This window comes from Telmatherina bonti, assembly GCF_933228915.1.
Source record: "Telmatherina bonti genome assembly, chromosome: 5".
NCBI classification, from domain to species: domain Eukaryota; kingdom Metazoa; phylum Chordata; class Actinopteri; order Atheriniformes; family Telmatherinidae; genus Telmatherina; species Telmatherina bonti.
Genome location: NC_136623.1, coordinates 36,655,467 through 36,674,708, shown reverse-complemented (window position 1 = coordinate 36,674,708; position 19,242 = coordinate 36,655,467). Strand labels below are relative to the sequence as shown.

The 19,242-nt window shown below is 42.3% G+C and overlaps 1 protein-coding gene across 2 annotated transcripts in view; it reads left to right on the top strand.

Annotated features, from left to right (window-relative positions):
• The window catches only part of LOC306756473 (glutamate receptor ionotropic, kainate 2-like), a gene marked incomplete at both ends in the record, with an annotated part of 320,056 nt that overhangs the window by 198,774 nt on the left and 102,040 nt on the right, over positions 1-19,242 (top strand). For both annotated transcript variants that reach the window (XM_079241205.1, XM_079241206.1), the window contains one exon: positions 3,809-3,922. In XM_079241205.1, the coding sequence (XP_079097331.1) occupies positions 3,809-3,922 (114 nt within the window). The remainder of the gene's footprint in view (positions 1-3,808; positions 3,923-19,242) is intronic.

Below are 19,242 nucleotides of genomic sequence, written 5' to 3'. Positions count from 1 at the left end.
ACGTTCATGCAGCACGTCTTGTATCAAAGGTTTCTTTACATATCTGGTTCTCAATCCAACAATCTGCACATTAGTTCAGTCAGGAATTTTAAGGGCATGTAGCACCCAGGAATGATTTGATGCAGGAAGCATCAGTCTCATTTGAGCTGTGTTTCATATTTGGCTAACCGGACACTTTTGAGTGTGTGTGGTCACACTTAAAAATAAGTCCTGAATGACATCACATCATATCAGACCTGGTGTAAATAAAAATGTGATCATGTGGTCATGAAACATCAGCAGTCAGTGAAACAATGCTAATTAGCTGTCATTATGAATGGATAAATGAACTGATGGATGGATGGATGGATGGATAGATGGACGGATAGATGGACGGATAGATGGACAGATAGATGGATAGATAGATGGATGGATGGATGGATAGATGGATGGATAGATGGATAGATGGATGGATAGATGGATAGATGGATGGATAGATGGATAGATGGATGGATAGATGGATAGATAGATGGATGGATGGATGGATAGATGGATGGATGGATAGATGGATAGATGGATGGATAGATGGATAGATGGATGGATAGATGGATGGATAGATGGATAGATGGATGGATAGATGGATGGATAGATGGATAGATGGATGGATAGATGGATAGATGGATAGATGGATGGATAGATGGATAGATAGATGGATAGATGGATGGATAGATGGCTAGATGGATGGATAGATGGATAGATAGATGGATGGATGGATGGATAGATGGCTAGATGGATGGATAGATGGATAGATAGATGGATGGATGGATGGATAGATGGATGGATGGATGGATAGATGGATAGATGGATGGATAGATGGATGGATAGATGGATGGATAGATGGATAGATGGATGGATAGATGGATGGATAGATGGATAGATAGATGGATGGATGGATGGATAGATGGACGGATAGATGGATAGATGGATGGATAGATGGATGGATAGATGGATAGATGGACAGATAGATGGATAGATAGATGGATGGATGGATAGATGGATAGATGGATAGATGGATGGATAGATGGATAGATGGATGGATAGATGGATGGATAGATGGATAGATGGATAGATGGATGGATAGATGGATAGATGGATGATAGATGGATAGATGGATGGATAGATGGATAGATGGATAGATGGATGGATAGATGGACGATAGATGGATAGATAGATGGATAGATGGATGGATAGATGGATAGATGGATGGATAGATGGATAGATAGATGGATGGATGGATGGATAGATGGAAATGATACATTAAATTATTCTATGTGTATGTACCTTTTTTTCAACTTTTCCCTTCCATACAGTATACTTTTCCATCTACCTCACTGACGTTTGCAGCTGAAATGAAAGTTACAGTTTAACGGTGTGCACTGATGATGCGCTGTCACAAAGGACTGATGAATAAAACTCATGACCATTAATATTTGATAGAAATGCCTTGAAAACAATTACACGTTAAATCAATTTCAAAATGAACAATTTTGAAACAAAATAAATAATTTGACCGCTAATTAATATCAAAATAACAAAACTTCTTAAACTGAAAGAACGCTCAAGAACTTGCATGAAAGAGAAAGAACTAAAACACAGAATCATCATCATCATCACCTCAACTCTTCAAACAGGAAAGTAATTACATTCTTTGTACTAACGCAGCAGTATTTCGAATATTATATCTGATAATTTGGCTGGCCGTTATTAAAGTATTAATTCAGAGTATCCATATGGCCGCAGCAACACAGGGTCCTATCACCTGCTGGACATGCACTTCAACATGCCAAAAATATTGTCACATATCGCATTAACCCTTTAACTGTCAGCTTTATTGTTTGAAAGAGGTCATTTTTCACTGACTATAGTAAATCCTAGTAAAAATACAGAATCTCTACCACTTAGTTATATAATCTACTGGTTTGGACACACTTTCCCATTGGATTTAACAGGAAAAAGTGTCAAAATGTTTGACTGGTCGTGTATATAATATTAAAGTAAGTGTTTGTTATCATCTCTGAACTGCTGCGTTGCCAGGTCAGCGATATCCTTGAATGTTCTTACATTTACCCTGTAAATAAGTTCATGGCTGAGGTTCTAATCATTCTGGCCGCCCAGCAAAGATGCATATGTAAAGTAGCTAGAAGAGGCAGCTGGTTAGATGCTAATCCAGGGCTAATGCGTTGTAGTAGGCATATTTAACAAGGGGCTAGACCGCTTCCACCTTCCTAATGCAACCCCCCCAATACCCACCCAATGTCAATGTCATTCTAAGCCCTTCCAAAATATCTTGAACATAAAGTAAACGAGGAACACTTCCACCGGCTGCCTTCATCATTTTTCTGTTTTTACCATGTTTTAAGATTATAATGTCCAACCAGATAACTTGTTTCCTTGGTTTGCTTTTTCTAACTTTACAGGCATATCCCTGAACAGCTGAGGTAACTTAAGGCTAAAATCTAGTTTCCTATGTTTGGAATCATGAAATTCGATAATTAAAATGAAGTTGAAGATGAAAAGCAGATGAAGAAGAAGAAGAATGTTTTAGCCTCCTCATCTCAGCTTGTAACACATTAGAATAGAAAATCTGTCCATTTGTGTCACGGCATATTCACCTCAGCTGTGTTTGTGTTTTCATATGCAGTGGAGCATCTCCTTTTCATGGGATGGCATATCTCCAGTGTTCAGCACTCCGTTTAAGATTCATGAGACTATCAGCAGGAGAGGAGCCTGCTAACACTACCGATACAAATAATATTCTTGCATGCAACTGCAAACACTTCACACTTCAGTACTTCAGTACTGGTGAATGCCTCTCAGCATCTCCTGACCTCTGGTCTGTGCGCTGTGTGTGCCTGCACCTCCATGAATAATTTATTCCATTAATGAAAACCCCTTCAGAAGCCCTCCAGCCTCATGAAGCCTGAATTAAAGAGTTGATTTGCAATTACAAAGCCTATCTCAGGCGCTCGCATGGGGCATCAGATGTACCCTGCAGAGAATGTGGCTGGTGTTGGTTGGAGTGTTTGTGGTCCCCTCAAGTGGTGCTGAGGGTACAGGGGTTGGATGGAGAGCTGCTGGGGAGGCCTGGCTGTAAAGACTTGAGGGAGAGCTGAGATAGGACACGCTGCTGTCCTCTTCTCCAGCATGTACGCTCCTTTCAGCTCTCGACACTCTTTGCCTTGACCAGTCTCCCAAAAGGCCAAGGGGCCGATCTGAATCTTAGATCATCTCCAACTCTTGCCCCTGCAAGATTCCCAGACGAAAGCAGCCCTGAAAGAACTGATGGTTCACATTACTGTCATCTGTGTCCAAAGGGTGCTCAGCGTTATCTTTGTTCCATATCCAGAATGAAAAGATGGGAAAGAAGCCAGATGATGATGATGTGGGCATTACTCTAACTACAGAGGTGAAATGCAAGGATTGATATATAGAAAAGATTTTAAAGACAATGTTCTCCAACAGGACATAATTCCCAGGAAAATCCTGCAGTATTGATGCTGCAATCCAGTTAGGAACACAACAACATGGCAACCTGACGTGGATGACAATCTGCCTGAAGAGGGATCTATCTATCTATCTATCTGTCTGTCTATCTATCTATCTGTCTGTCTGTCTGTCTGTCTGTCTGTCTGTCTGTCCATGTCACTGTAAGCACAGTAATATTTCATTGTCAACATGCATGTTGTAACAACTAAAAAAAGGACTTAAATGATGCAGCTGCTGTGATGTACAGATAAATGAAACTGAATGTTTTGGTCTTGTTTTATAGATTGGAACCTGGGACCCCCCCAGCGGCCTGAATATGACAGACAACCAGAAGGGGAAGACAACAAATGTTTCTGATTCCTTGTCCAATCGATCCCTGATCGTCTCCACCATACTGGTACTGTATTTATAGTAGATCTGTAGATTTCACCCCAACATTGCAGCACTACAGCAAAAACATAACCCTTCGTGTGAATATTATGTGTCATGTCAATAATACAACCCTAAGCTAGTTTTGATTAACTGTGTAGGTATTGTAGGAGTGTGTGGTTTAGTTTTGCAGAGTTGCTCACAGAGTTTCTTAATGAATCAGTTCAAGTTAAAGAAAAAAGCTGCATCAAGTCATCTGAGGTTTGGTCAGCCTCAGCTTTGGCAACAGGTCAGTGTCACTGCAAGCTGAAAAAATTGATAGCATGAGTTCTGAGAACTCAGACAGTTCCCTCTGGCTGCCTTTCTGGGCCAACATACTGCTGCTTTTAAACGTCTGTTTATAGCCAAATCAAGTTGTAATGGAGCTTTATGTGGAACCAGTTACACCAGGCTTGAACAGCTCTCAGCCATAACAGACTCTCTCCAAAGATGTCATTATTTCAAAGCTTTTCCTCTTGAAAAAATCCTTCAGTCTTCGCCTGAGCTGCCCTCTCTCTTTTAGAGCACTTTCTGGGGATTCTGCTCTCCCATTCAACAGAAGCAAAGCACCCCAAAGCACTTCACTCCCAAATTGCCAGTTGACTTCTGCGCTGTGGAGGACTCCAATTTAGGGGAAGCAGGCTCAGGCAGGAAAAATAGACTGATTGATTGTCCAATAACATTTCATGCTTTACGGCTATGCCTTCAGTAGAGCAATTTATCAGACACATTGGGTGATTCTTCAAACCAAAGAACTCCGAACTCCGAGTCCAGGACTGCTCTTTAGGACTTGTATAAATGTTCAATCCTTTAAAATTGATTGTAATTAGTGATACCCTGCCTTTCACCCAAAGACTCACGGGATAGGCTCCAGCTTCCCTGTGACCCTTCATTGGATCAAGCGGTTAGGATAATGAATGAATGAATGAATGTAATCAGTGATGCCCTGATGAAGACTGGGAATCTGCGTCCTTCTTTACTTTGTCTGGTCATATTTACCTCAAAATGAGAGAAAGGAGAGCCGACGTGTTTGCAGGAACTATTTCCGTGATGAAACATGAAGCGTGACGTTGGTTACATAGAACAGAAGGAGACACTTCTCTGAGACTTTGGAAAAAAATTGTCAGAAGACAATCCGGCTGCAGAGACAATCAGCCCATGTCGGCTTGTAAAGCTGTTCTGGGAATTTCTTCATGTTAGTGACAGCAGATTTAATCCAACATGTGACTCAGTCAGTAAACATGATGACATTTTCAGAAAGTTGTCAATCGCAAATTTAAAAAAGGAAAAGTCAGTCTGAATCCTGTTCTTTCATCTCCACACCTGAACAGTGTAACCTTCCAATACAGAGCTCTGCTAAAGTTGGGGTGAGGAGGGTTGGGGGGTGGGGGTGGGGGTGGGGGTCTGCAGTGCTTCTGCATTCAGATTGCTTTCATCCTTTCTGATGCTAATCTTCAGGATAAAACGGGAATGAAGGACATGACTGAGGTTAATGATAAGAGGTAGAAACTGACTTCAGTTGGTCATGCATGCAGATTTTAAGCTAACTGTGCTATTTGTTTACACTGTTTATGTTCAAATTCTTTATATGTTGATTTATTAAAGAATAAATAAGAATAAAAACACAGATTTCAAACAGAGACAGAAGTTGTTATTGTGTGAAATGTTATTTCACACAGTACAGGCCAGCATATTTTATGGTAGTCTCATCATCTCATGTCCTGGTGTTGAGGATGAACTTTCAGATGTTATTTGGTTCCTCCTCGCTCTCAGTAAAGCTTGCATGCTTTGTTTCATCAGCAATCAGGACTGCAGTCCATTCTAGTGTCCATCCCCTAAAACATACTCTCTTTTTATTTAATGTCATTATCAGCCCTTTACTGCGTAATCCCACCCTTTCAGATCAGATCAAATCTCCCTGTTTTATGCACTTTGTCCAGCAGGTGAGAGGTGTGGGCGCAAAAAGTCTCGAGAAATGAACCATTTTCTGAACGATTCACTGAAAATTTCAGTCCTTAAAGGGGTGCTATTCTGGTATTTGGAGTTTTCTGAGCTTTCTACAGTGTTACAGTGTTGAATCCTCATCAGACATGTGAACGACACTGTTTTTTATCACCTAAACGCATGTTTGAGTTCCAGCACGCTCTCCATTTGGTTTCCATGGTGACGAAAAACGCGTGGTTTTAGAGAGTTTTTTCTACGTGGAAATCCTTGTGACGTCCCGGGGGATAAGGTTGGGTGATTGGTTACCTTCTACTGGTTAACAAGGGCATGTACAAATACATCAGGCGGGTGGAAAACGTGGGATAAAGTTATTTCCAACGATGGCTGGTGAGTTTACCAAAGAGAGACATCCTGCTGCATTCGTTGCTGTGGGTTGCTGTTTTCCACTTCGTGTTCAGGCTCTGATTCAGGTTCCAACATGTAGGGCTGCATGCTATGTGTTGACATTGTAGTTTTTTTTTTTTTTTATTGAGTTCATATGAGCCTAATCCTTCTGTTTATGAGATGTTACAATGACGGTGAAAGCAGGTGCGGTGCGCGCTCCCGATGTAGTGCAGTGGCGGGAGGCGGGGCTTAATGCGGAAGAGTCTCAATCCACTCGTTTTGCCCGCAGGCTGATCTGACAGCCTACGGAGAGGGTCGGTCTGAAGTAAATAAAGCCATTTGAGACAATAACTCCATCAATCCCAGCCCTTCTGGGCTCAGAAATAAAAATAAATTAGCCTGAAATGCACAGAATAGTTCCACTTTAATGAAGTTTAATTTGATGATCAATACATATAAAATAGACAAAATGACAAAAGCCAGTGAGACAAAACGTGAAACATGTTTTCTTTCAAGAATATGACATGAGTTGATATGAAAGCTCTAATTTTATTTTCTGACCCTGAAACATGTCATCGAAACCTACTACAGAGTACTTCTACATAGTTATGTTATGAGCTGGTTTATATGAACCCAGTAAATGTGACTAACGTGGCTCATATACTGGATTTGTTTCAGTGGACTGCAGTGAATCGGACTGTGTGTCAAGGTGAGACGACTTTGTTGTGAATTAGTGCTGTAAAGCTGAACTGAATTGCACATGTAGTCTGGTGAAACTGGGATTGAAACACCAACCTTGCAGGTGTTGGTGTCTGTTCTCCGTCTGCAGCCAGACAACCGAGGGTTTTCTGGAGAAAAAAGTTGTCCAGCTGCCTTCAGTTCAAACTCTGAGGATGACCCGTTAGTTGTCAGACAAGCACTCTTCCCCTGAGCTGCAACCTGAAGGTAGAGGTAGCTTGATTGTGTGCTAAAGTTGAAATCTGAAGTTTTCTTAATGAACAATGTGTGTGTGTTATGTGACTACACAACTCCAGTCCTTGTATTTGTTCATGTTCTCTTCCTGCTGATGTAGGACACAGCCTCTGAGCTGTATGTGACCAGTAACAACCAGAGAAAATCTTGCAGAAGAAGCCAGTTCCGAGCCAGCGTTGTTCTGTTATTTAAGAGGAAAGCATAAAAATAACAATATGAAGTAAATTGTGGGTTGTCATTATTTATAGTGGGCCTTCTTTCCTTCCGTGCACGCTGTGAAGTGATTGGATTGCCGTTATTAGCAAAGACTCTCTGCAGGCTGTAATTGCCGTATCAGGATTGAGTCATGGGGAGATGTGTGATGGCTGTGAGCAGTGAGGAAAAAGGGGGGAGGGCTGACAATAATTGGGTTTGTTACATTTGATTGATGCACACTTTCATCCAGCTTCTCATCATTTTCTCAGGGATTATGTTCTATAAAACATGATGTAATTACTGCTGAGATCTTGGCCTATCAACACTTTATCTACTTTGGAAATCACTTCTGTGATGTTGCAGTGAAAATGGAGTAGCTATAGGCTAATGGCTGGAGCTGCAGATAATATACTGTGTAATGTGTTAGAGAGAACAAGGTGCAGACATGCTTCCAGTGAACTAACTCATATTTTATTGGTGACGACAGAAGAGCAGTGCAGCAGCTACAGCGCATATCCAGGGCTTTTTCCTCCCTTTTCAGTCTAATTTTTTTAATAATCTTAATCTTACCCTTATTTTAACCATGACAATGAAATCGTTCAGCTAAGTTCTCACCCTACAGAAGCCCCATCCTTCGCTTTAGATCCCCACAAAGCAGCCAGACCAAACAGGTATACAGTCAATTCCGTTTTTAGGGTTCATGTTTCCAGCAGCTACAGCAGGATGAGTGGCAGCCTTAATGTTTGTCAAGCAGACAAGCTCTTCCACCCATTTGACTGCAAAAGATCATGAAAACTGCATTCTGATTAAACAGAGAAATATGAGCCACTACTTCAATTCAAAGAAAGTAGAAAAAAATAGTCACAAGTTCTCCAAACAGAACAGGTTCATCTGTGTACCATAAAATATGATCATTTAGCACCGATTCATTTCAAAGTCATCACCAGGAACTTGCCAGACGTCATCGCTTGCAGCCAGTTCATTGTGATCCAGTGAAAACATGACATGTGTCTTGTAAAGAAGCTTGAGATACAGCTTGAAAATACACAGTTTAAAGTCCAAACCCCTTTCTTCAGACTTTCCCTGAAGCCACGCCTCCAGCACACAGAAACGTGTAAAACTTGCACCATATTTTAACATACCATTCATTTCTAAAGACGGGTCCTGAAGTGAAGATTTTACGTACGTTGCTTTCAGTCCGCTGTACTAATAAAGGTCTGAATGTGCAGTTCGTCTTTCAGCCACATCATAGACGACTCATTTTTCACCACACTCATGGTTTTTGATTCTCCCAGAGCTGCAGCCCCAAATGTTTTCAGCCCCAAGTGGCCAAAATAACTGGAACCTGCACTGTACATTTACTGTTAAACTTACCTACCACATAGTCCTATAAAGTTCGTTGTGTCTATAATAAATAGTTTCTGATCTTATCAGACACTTACTGAGTATCTGATAAGATCAGAAACTGAAGAAGTTACCTGCCACCTTTTCCTCCATTTGCTGCTTCTCATCGATCTATCACTCATTTATAACCGGAGCTACGCTGGTGGAGCGGGGTCTTTTCAGCTTGGAATTACTGGGTGTCAGGTTAAACCAGCCTTTCCCAGACTGGGGGGCCCCAATCCTCACGGTGGTCCCAAAATCATTTCAGAGGGCCAGACAGCTAGAAGATAAATATATCCTGCATTTACAGAAAAGCCACATTTTTAAACAAGACTGTCAAAATGAACAAGTTAATGTAAAGATTAAGTTGTGGAGTTGATGCATTATTTTTAATGCATAAACAACAAAGTCATTACTTTACCGTGTTAAAATCAAAGTTCGCCTTATATCAGCGAGCAAAATGATTTTTGACATGACTGCTTTGTCATAACTGTGAAAATAATCCACCAAAAATGACTTTATACTCCCTATGTACTGACAGGAGAGGGTGACGCATCTGATATATCACACAATTAACAAAAAATCAGTTGTCTGAAGTGGGCAGGGATGGTTGGGGTGGTCGCAAACACCAACTAGTGTTAACTTTCAGTTCATGGCTCAAAACGTTTGGGAACCACTGTTACATGCCAGCAAATGGAGGTAGCCAAGCTCTGGCTCTGGCTTCGTTGCCTTTCGGCCTCTCAGAGCACGAGTGATGCAGGAAGACAGGCATTAAATTAATTGACTGCAATCTGGGATTTAAAGCGAAATAGTAACACATGCATCTGGAAAACATCTCCTAGCCTGCCTTTAATTGTTCAACAATACATTGACCGACATCATAACTGACAGTGAGTGATGGTCCAGCCTCCTCTGGATGAGCTTCACCCTATCGGGTATCAGTGTGAGGAACATCTCCCCGTTTAGTCCTGGACTCATTCACAGACCTGTTCTCCAGACAAAGCAAAGAAATCTGCATTTTTCAGGCTTAATGAATGATTTCTTTTGCTTTGGCAGTTTATAATTTGTCTAAATCTGAGACATTGTTGGGTGTTTGAATAGCCATCTTTTTCCTGGAATCCAAATGTGCTGTAGGACGTCTCCATTGTTTCTGTCTCTAACCTTAAAGCGTGGCCGTCTTCCTGCTGCCTGCTGAGAACACCTGCTGGATCGGCTTTGTTCTCTCTAGCCACAGCACATGAAAGGGAACCAGTAATACTAAAGTAAATGTTTAAAAATGACTCAAATAAGGCAGTATCTTTTCCTATTCTTTCTTTTTCTGAAGACAAAATCCATTGCTTTTAATTGGCTGTTAAAAAATGGACTTGATTTTCCGTTTAACAGTCTGCAGAGAGGCATAGATGTGGTATGGCTTTAATTAGGTTTGTTTTACAGAGATACCCAGCTTCTCCCTCACTCTTTAATTAAAGATGCACCATCGACTGTCTGCAGTCAACCCTGCTGCTGAAGACACAAGGGAGAATGTGTGTGTGTGTGTGTGTGTGTGTGTTCATATTGAATAGGATGATGGAACACCCGACAAATGTTGGAATCTCCGTTGTATACGTTGTCTCCCTCTCAGGTTCCCTCGACTGCAGCACTTTGAAACAGAGGACACAATATTAGTGCTGATAGAGTTTTATAGTGCATTTTTAACGGATATCTCCCAGAGACTCGGACAGAGATGCTCTCTTTGTCCACCGCTGGCTCTCTCTCTCTCTTTTATATGTTGATCATGTTTTTAATATCTTGCTGCATATGTTGCCATGGCGATAGACTTCAGCAAGAATCAGCCTCCTGATAAAAAACCTGAAGTTTCCTCAATAAACCACAAATCCTGCTTCATAAAAAACATGGGTTGTATGTGGTGGATTAATAATAATTCATTTCAGTTTCCAACAAACATAATTCAGATTTTATCCCCATGAGACGCTTCTTGTGCCATGTTTTCTACTCAGGATCCAGATGCAGACCCACAACAGAAAACCAGCTGGAGAAAAAAGCTTCATAAGGTGAACCAAATCCGCTGATGAGCCAGGTTGTCCAAAATATGATGCTGAAACAATCTGACAGTCAAGGCAGGAACAGAAGGGCAGCTTTGGGGACAAGCTTACAAAGACATCAAATAGTGATGAAGATCTGACTAGAAACAAAATCAGCCCAGCAGGATCCATGCCGAGGAGGACATGACTGAGGCGCTGCACGAGGAAAAACAAAGGAACAGAAGCTTCATAATGCATCTGGAACAGGATGAACGCTGCAGATGAGCAGAGGAGAGAGATGAACCGGGTTTAAAGTGTTCATAGTCACCTGAACCATGGAGGTGTGCTACCTCGTGCAGCAGAACAGCCGTTCTGTTTTCTCCTCCTCTCTTGTCTGAGTAGCAGAGATCCTGGTGTGTTGTGGGAAAGACGACGAGGGAACGAGTGGAAACAACCTTCTCCTGGCTGGTCTTCCTCTAGTTCTACCACAACTCTGTAAAGTGCTGCCAATCAGGCTCATACCTATCCGTCAATAGATAGGACTCTAAATCTAAATGATAAACATTTTAATGTTATTCAATTCCATTTAAAAGAATCTTTATTATCACACCACCAGTTCACGGCAACATCACCTGAAGGCATTTTTTCCTTCTATAATTCAGTGGGTTGGATAAGACGGCATCTCAGGTTTCTGATGGTTCTAAAGAGAAAATTAGATCAGTGGTGATTCGTCAATGTTTCTATAAAGCTTCGGTTTTGTTCTGTGTTCCGGCTGATGGATGACAGACGCGAGGCAGATGAACATTAAGTCATTAAGGCTTCATGTTTTCTGATAAAAATAAAAAGATTTCTCGTGTGCCTGTTGGCATTTCCGCAGCTTCGTCTTCGTTTCTCCAAAATGCTTCCACTCCAGTAAGAACACATCCATACATCTTATTATCCTTACTGGGATCATGACTGTTGTAGTTTTACCAGATTTGTTCAGCTTCTATGCATCAGTATGATCTAACAACTACTTCCTTTTACTTCTAAACAAAGAACATGGACACGTGAAAAAAGAAGTTCAAACTCTGTATCTCACATATTCTCATTCTGTATATTTCTCTTATTGAGCAGGATTCCCCCACATTGCTAGCATAACTGTTATTCACGTGTCAAATATAATGTTAAATCGAAGTGTGCACTTTAAACATTTCTATACGTTAATCAATATTAATCCTAAATATTTAAATCTATATGTTCACATATAAATATACATTCTATATGATAAATCTAAATATTAAATCTTAATCTCAAAATCATTATTTTCTGTTATCTTTCATTCTATTTAAAATTGATGCCACCGTTTTTATGTGATGTCTAGTTTCTCCTTTGTGTTTACTGCTGCCTGTTTATCTGCAGATGCATAGCAGCTCTCAGCTAATGCTGGTGTAGTCATGCATTTTCACACTGCGCCTGTCAAGTAAATGATAAAAATACAGATGTTATATCTCTTATTTTATTTGAATGTTTTATTTTAAAAATTATTTAATATTTAGCTCAAGCACATATTTTATTATGTCCATAGTGTTTGCATTATTTTCCTTCTTAGCGTAAGAAAATGTGTTCAATAAGATGGAAGTGAGATAAATAATGAGCGTGTGTCAGCTATCATTAACAAATGATGTATTTTACACTTGGCACGCCACCCTCTCTCTCCCCGCAGCTCTTCCTCCCCCCAGCAGCTATCCTCGTCATGTCAAGTTGAAATTTACTGATGCTGCTGTTTGGCTGCATGTGATTGCACAATCTGCAGTAAAATGCTTCCTGCAAACCTGAAAAAAATTGCATGCAGTGCTTCCTAATTTTCCACCTCCCCACCAGGTCACATTAGTTTCTGTGATGGTCAGAAAGAAAGACAAGAATGCAAGCTTCCAGGAAGAGAGGCTCCTTGTTAATGTACCAAGTGACTGTTTATGATAATTACACTCTGTCCCAGTTGACAGAAGGTGGCAGGTCACCAGTTATTAATTGGCTGAGAGCAGCCTCTTTGTGTGTGACATCCTGTAACAGATGTTCCACTGGTTAACATGGCAGCAGGAGGAAAGGCTGAAATAATAAAGACTAAGAGGAGGAAAGAGATGGAGAGAGATAAAAGAAAGTATCCATCCAACCATGAATACGTTTCTATCTGTGGTATGTGTGTGTATCTGTGTGTACATGTTGGGTCCTGATCCACTCACCCTGGCTGGTGCATGACACTTTTTTAGTGTTTTTAATCAAATCAAATCAAACTTTATTTGTATAGCACTTTTCGTGCTTAAAAACAATACAAAGTGCTTTACATTATAAAACATTTTACATCAAAATAGATAAAACACTAACACACATACACATCCCTTTTCACCCACCCACAACCACCCATGCCCTATTAGCCCTATAATGCATCCCTGGTATGTTTCATGCAGAGTAATTCTAGAAAGCCTAGAAACATTAACAAAGCAAAGAATGTATAAAAGATGGATGAAGCCTCCCTGACGTCACCCATAGGTTTCTAAAAAACTGAAGCTAAGCTCATTGGGCGGTTATGACTGTCGCCATCTTGGCAGTGTCATGTGGGCTGTTACCTAAATACAAAAACGGGCAAAGAGCTCTTCGCTACTCTACCTGTAGCTACGGGCCAACAGAGCTAACCCTGAGCAAACAAGCGGTCGGGGTTTTAGAGCTCCTAGTGGATGTGGGCGGAACTGCATTTTTTGGCATTTCCGCATAGGTTTCACTTTTTACCACCAGAGGTTGCCGCTTGTGGCAAAGTCAAAGTAAAGACACAGGTGAAGTAGAAAATTTTAAAAAATTGTTCAACACCAGAAGTAAAGCTAAGAGGTTGTGTCTGATGTGCTAACCCAACACATAAATAATCCCAATTCTGTCATTCTGTCAGAGACATTGGCAAAGTCCCAACGTGATGCTAAAAGCACCCTGAAGAGAGTCCATGTGTGGTTTTTACTGCATGTTGTAGAGCTTCAATTTCACATTTATAATCATCTCATTTGTTTTGACTGAATAACTGAAGACTCACTGTTCACATTATCGGCTCCATCTTTTTAACTTCCTGTCAACACAATAACCTGATCAGCCAATCACATGGCAGCAACTCAACACACGTAGCTGTTGATGTGGACAGACTGGTTGGACATTATAGAAGGGCAACAGGAAGTCCAATCAGCACTGGTTCCACCAACATAAGCAGAACATCATGTCTGAACACACAACCCGTCCAGCCTGGAAGCAGATGGTCTCCAGCAGCAGAAGACCACAGCGGGTTCCCTCCTGTCAGTAAGAACAGGAAACTGAGGCTACAATTCACACAGACTCACCAGAACTGGACAATAGAAGATGGAAATAGATAGCAATTGCTTCTTATTGCCAACATTTCTCAAAGCATTTTACATTTGATCCATGATCATCCAGAAATGTGGTCAGCCTCTCCAACCACCACTGTGGAATTCATACACCAGCAATGGACACACTGGAGGTAAGAAAGGAAAACATTGAGATTCAAACCAAAAGCATTATGTAAATTGGATAACCTGCTGTACCACCTAAGCCACCGCTTGCCTAGTGTGATGAGTGTACAATTCAGAAAAATGCTCAGAATAAGGTGAAACTAACATAAAGCATAAAAGCACTCCATCCTGCTTTTGGTCAACTGTGTCTCCTTCCCCTTCAGATTCAGTCATGTTTATTAGCACAGTGTAGCATCTTCTGATGGAAACTTCCAGCAGGATGATGCACCATGTCACAAAGCTCACATCATCTCCACCATGACGGTGACTTCACTGTCCTCCAACGGCTCCACAGTCACCAGATCTACATCCAGCAGAGCAGCTTTGTGGTGGAACGGGAGATTCTCATCATGATGAGGTGGAACGGGAGATTCTCATGGTGATGAGGTGGAACGGGACATTCTCATGGTGACGAGGTGGAACGGGAGATTCTCATGGTGATGAGGTGGAACGGGAGATTCTCATGGTGATGAGGTGGAACGGGACATTCTCATGGTGACGAGGTGGAACGGGAGATTCTCATGGTGATGAGGTGGAACGGGAGATTCTCATGGTGACGAGGTGGAACGGGAGATTCTCATGGTGACGAGGTGGAACGGGAGATTCTCATGGTGACGAGGTGGAACGGGAGATTCTCATGGTGATGAGGTGGAACGGGAGATTCTCATGGTGATGAGGTGGAACGGGAGATTCTCATCATGATGAGGTGGAACGGGAGATTCTCATCATGATGAGGTGGAACGGGAGATTCTCATGGTGATGAGGTGGAACGGGAGATTCTCATGGTGACGAGGTGGAACGGGAGATTCTCATGGTGATGAGGTGGAACGGGAGATTCTCATGGTGACGAGGTGGAACGGGAGATTCTCATGGTGATGAGGTGGAACGGGAGATTCTCATGGTGATGAGGTGGAACGGGAGATTGTCATGGTGACGAGGTGGAACGGGAGATTCTCATCATGATGAGGTGGAACGGGAGATTCTCATGGTGATGAGGTGGAACGGGAGATTCCCATGGTGACGAGGTGGAACGGGAGATTCTCATGGTGATGAGGTGGAACGGGAGATTCTCATGGTGATGAGGTGGAACGGGAGATTGTCATGGTGATGAGGTGGAACGGGAGATTCTCATCATGATGAGGTGGAACGGGAGATTCTCATGGTGATGAGGTGGAACGGGAGATTCCCATGGTGACGAGGTGGAACGGGAGATTCTCATGGTGATGAAGTGGAACAGGAGATTCTCATGGTGATGAGGTGGAACGGGAGATTCTTATCGTGATGAGGTGGAACGGGAGATTCTCATGGTGATGAGGTGGAACGGGAGATTGTCATGGTGATGAGGTGGAACGGGAGATTCTCATCATGATGAGGTGGAACGGGAGATTCTCATGGTGATGAGGTGGAACGGGAGATTCTCATCATGATGAGGTGGAACGGGAGATTCTCATGGTGACGAGGTGGAACGGGAGATTGTCATGGTGATGAGGTGGAACGGGAGATTGTCATGGTGATGAGGTGGAACGGGAGATTCTCATGGTGACGAGGTGGAACGGGAGATTCTCATGGTGACGAGGTGGAACGGGAGATTCTCATGGTGACGAGGTGGAACGGGAGATTCTCATGGTGACGAGGTGGAACGGGAGATTCTCATGGTGACGAGGTGGAACGGGAGATTCTCATGGTGACGAGGTGGAACGGGAGATTCTCATGGTGACGAGGTGGAACGGGAGATTCTCATGGTGACGAGGTGGAACGGGAGATTCTCATGGTGATGAGGTGGAACGGGAGATTCTCATGGTGATGAGGTGGAACGGGAGATTCTCATGGTGACGAGGTGGAACGGGAGATTGTCATGGTGATGAGGTGGAACGGGAGATTCTCATGGTGATGAGGTGGAACGGGAGATTCTCATGGTGACGAGGTGGAACGGGAGATTCTCATGGTGACGAGGTGGAACGGGAGATTCTCATGGTGACGAGGTGGAACGGGAGATTCTCATGGTGACGAGGTGGAACGGGAGATTCTCATGGTGACGAGGTGGAACGGGAGATTCTCATGGTGACGAGGTGGAACGGGAGATTCTCATGGTGACGAGGTGGAACGGGAGATTCTCATGGTGATGAGGTGGAACGGGAGATTCTCATGGTGACGAGGTGGAACGGGAGATTCTCATCATGATGAGGTGGAACGGGAGATTCTCATGGTGATGAGGTGGAACGGGAGATTGTCATGGTGATGAGGTGGAACGGGAGATTCTCATGGTGACGAGGTGGAACGGGAGATTCTCATGGTGACGAGGTGGAACGGGAGATTCTCATGGTGACGAGGTGGAACGGGAGATTCTCATGGTGACGAGGTGGAACGGGAGATTCTCATGGTGACGAGGTGGAACGGGAGATTCTCATGGTGACGAGGTGGAACGGGAGATTCTCATGGTGACGAGGTGGAACGGGAGATTCTCATGGTGACGAGGTGGAACGGGAGATTCTCATGGTGACGAGGTGGAACGGGAGATTCTCATGGTGATGAGGTGGAACGGGAGATTCTCATGGTGACGAGGTGGAACGGGAGATTCTCATGGTGACGAGGTGGAACGGGAGATTCTCATGGTGATGAGGTGGAACGGGAGATTCTCATGGTGATGAGGTGGAACGGGAGATTCTCATGGTGATGGTGGAACGGGAGATTCTCATGGTGATGAGGTGGAACGGGAGATTCTCATGGTGATGAGGTGGAACGGGAGATTCTCATGGTGATGAGGTGGAACGGGAGATTCTCATGGTGATATGGTGGAACGGGAGATTCTCATGGTGATGAGGTGGAACGGGAGATTCTCATGGTGATGAGGTGGAACGGGAGATTCTCATGGTGATGGTGGAACGGGAGATTCTCATGGTGATGAGGTGGAACGGGAGATTCTCATGGTGATGAGGTGGAACGGGAGATTCTCATGGTGATGAGGTGGAACGGGAGATTCTCATGGTGATGAGGTGGAACGGGAGATTCTCATGGTGATGAGGTGGAACGGGAGATTCTCATCATGATGTGATGGAAGGGGAAGTTCTATCATGGAAAGCTGACAAATCTGCAACAACTGCATGATGCCTTGTGTCAATATGGATCAAGAATGTGAAGAATTAAGGCAGTTCCAGGGGGAAAAGAGGAATAACCTGGTTCTAGATGGTGAACCTCATCCAGCTGACGGTCAGTAACTGTTTCACTGTTTACATTGTGCTGCCGACATGATGGTCCTCCTGCACCATGCATCATCCTGTCAGTGAGCATGAGGTTGAAGTTTTGTGATGCTGTTAAATATGAGCTTTATTCCAGATAAATGATTCAGAGCAGGAACCAATTTAAGATTAGATTTAGTCATTAAAAATATACAAGAAGCTTAAAATATTTTTCAGGATTCAACTTTTTGGCAGCACTCAAATTAAGTATGTTCATTCAGAAATGGAAACACCATTTGAAGGACTGTCCTTTCTCTCTTTCTTTATTTTCTCTCCTCTTCTTCTTTTCTCTCTTGTAATAGCAATGTAATTGAGTATTTTCCTTCTGCACACGCCCATGAAAGACCATAGAATACTACCTGTGCAGATATAAAACCACTGGAAGCAGTGTTTCTGTTACCATGGAGACAAGGAAAAGACAAATCACTTCTTCTACCTTGGACTGTTAGAGTGTGCAAATGAAATGAAAAAGAAAGCGAATCATGGATGTCTGCAGCAAGTCTGAAAAGCAGATTGCTGTCAGTCACATGACAGGAGCTAGTGTCATCAGGAGAAGCTAAACTTTATGTGATGATCAGGCCTGGTTGTGTTCAAGCAGATTTAGCAGCTAAGAAGTGAAGGAGGAGTCTGCTCATCGCCCCATCAGCTGCTGCCGTGCTACAAACACACAACTCTGTGTCTCCACTGCCTGTTCCCTGGTATTGATCTTCATGTGTTTGGTGCTTTCTGCTCTTTCATCAAGATTACATCAGTATCCTTCAGTCCTGCTGCTCCGGCATACTGTACATGGTTTCACATGTTGTGCGTAGCTGGGTCAGCAGTGGGAAACTTGCCGAGTAGTTACAGTGAAGCTTTGGAAAACTGTATGAATCACATATGAACAGTTAAATTTCTGAGTTTTAATCTTGACAAAATGATCCAGAACCAGCAGCTGGAGGAATATGCTGTGAGATGAGTGAAAATATGTCATGATGGAAGCTGCAGTCAATTTTTTTTCCCTTTTAAGTCTGTTAAAGTGGTTAGCACTGTGACCTCACAGCAAGCAGGTTGCTGGTTCAATCCTCGGCTGGGGGGAGGCTCAAAGCCATGGCATTTCTGTGTGTATATATATATATATATATATATATATATATATATATATATATATATATATATATATATATATATATAAAAATTTACTGGAACAATAAATGAACATGGTTTTGGCATTTTGTCATAATAATAAAAGGAATAATCAAAATCTTAACAATAATAATACCCCTATAAATCTTTGCATAACTGCACTATAAAGTTTTCTGATAACTCAGATTAACATCATGTGAGATATTCCTATTACTGTTTTACATTACGTTTGTTGTTGAGGCTACAGATAATGATATATCATTAGAAATATCATGCAATTGACAGGAAGATAAGAGATGTAATGTTTATGACCCATGAGGATGGGGTGGGATAATATAAGTTTTTACTTCCTCCCAGATATATAAAGAGAGTATGTAGTTTGTCAGTTATGCTTGCTTTATACATGTATTACTGTTTTGTCTGTTAATACTATATGACCTTTATGTGCCTTTTACATGTTAGAAATAAATTAAATTTTTACGTACGTTTTCACGGATTAGTTGAACA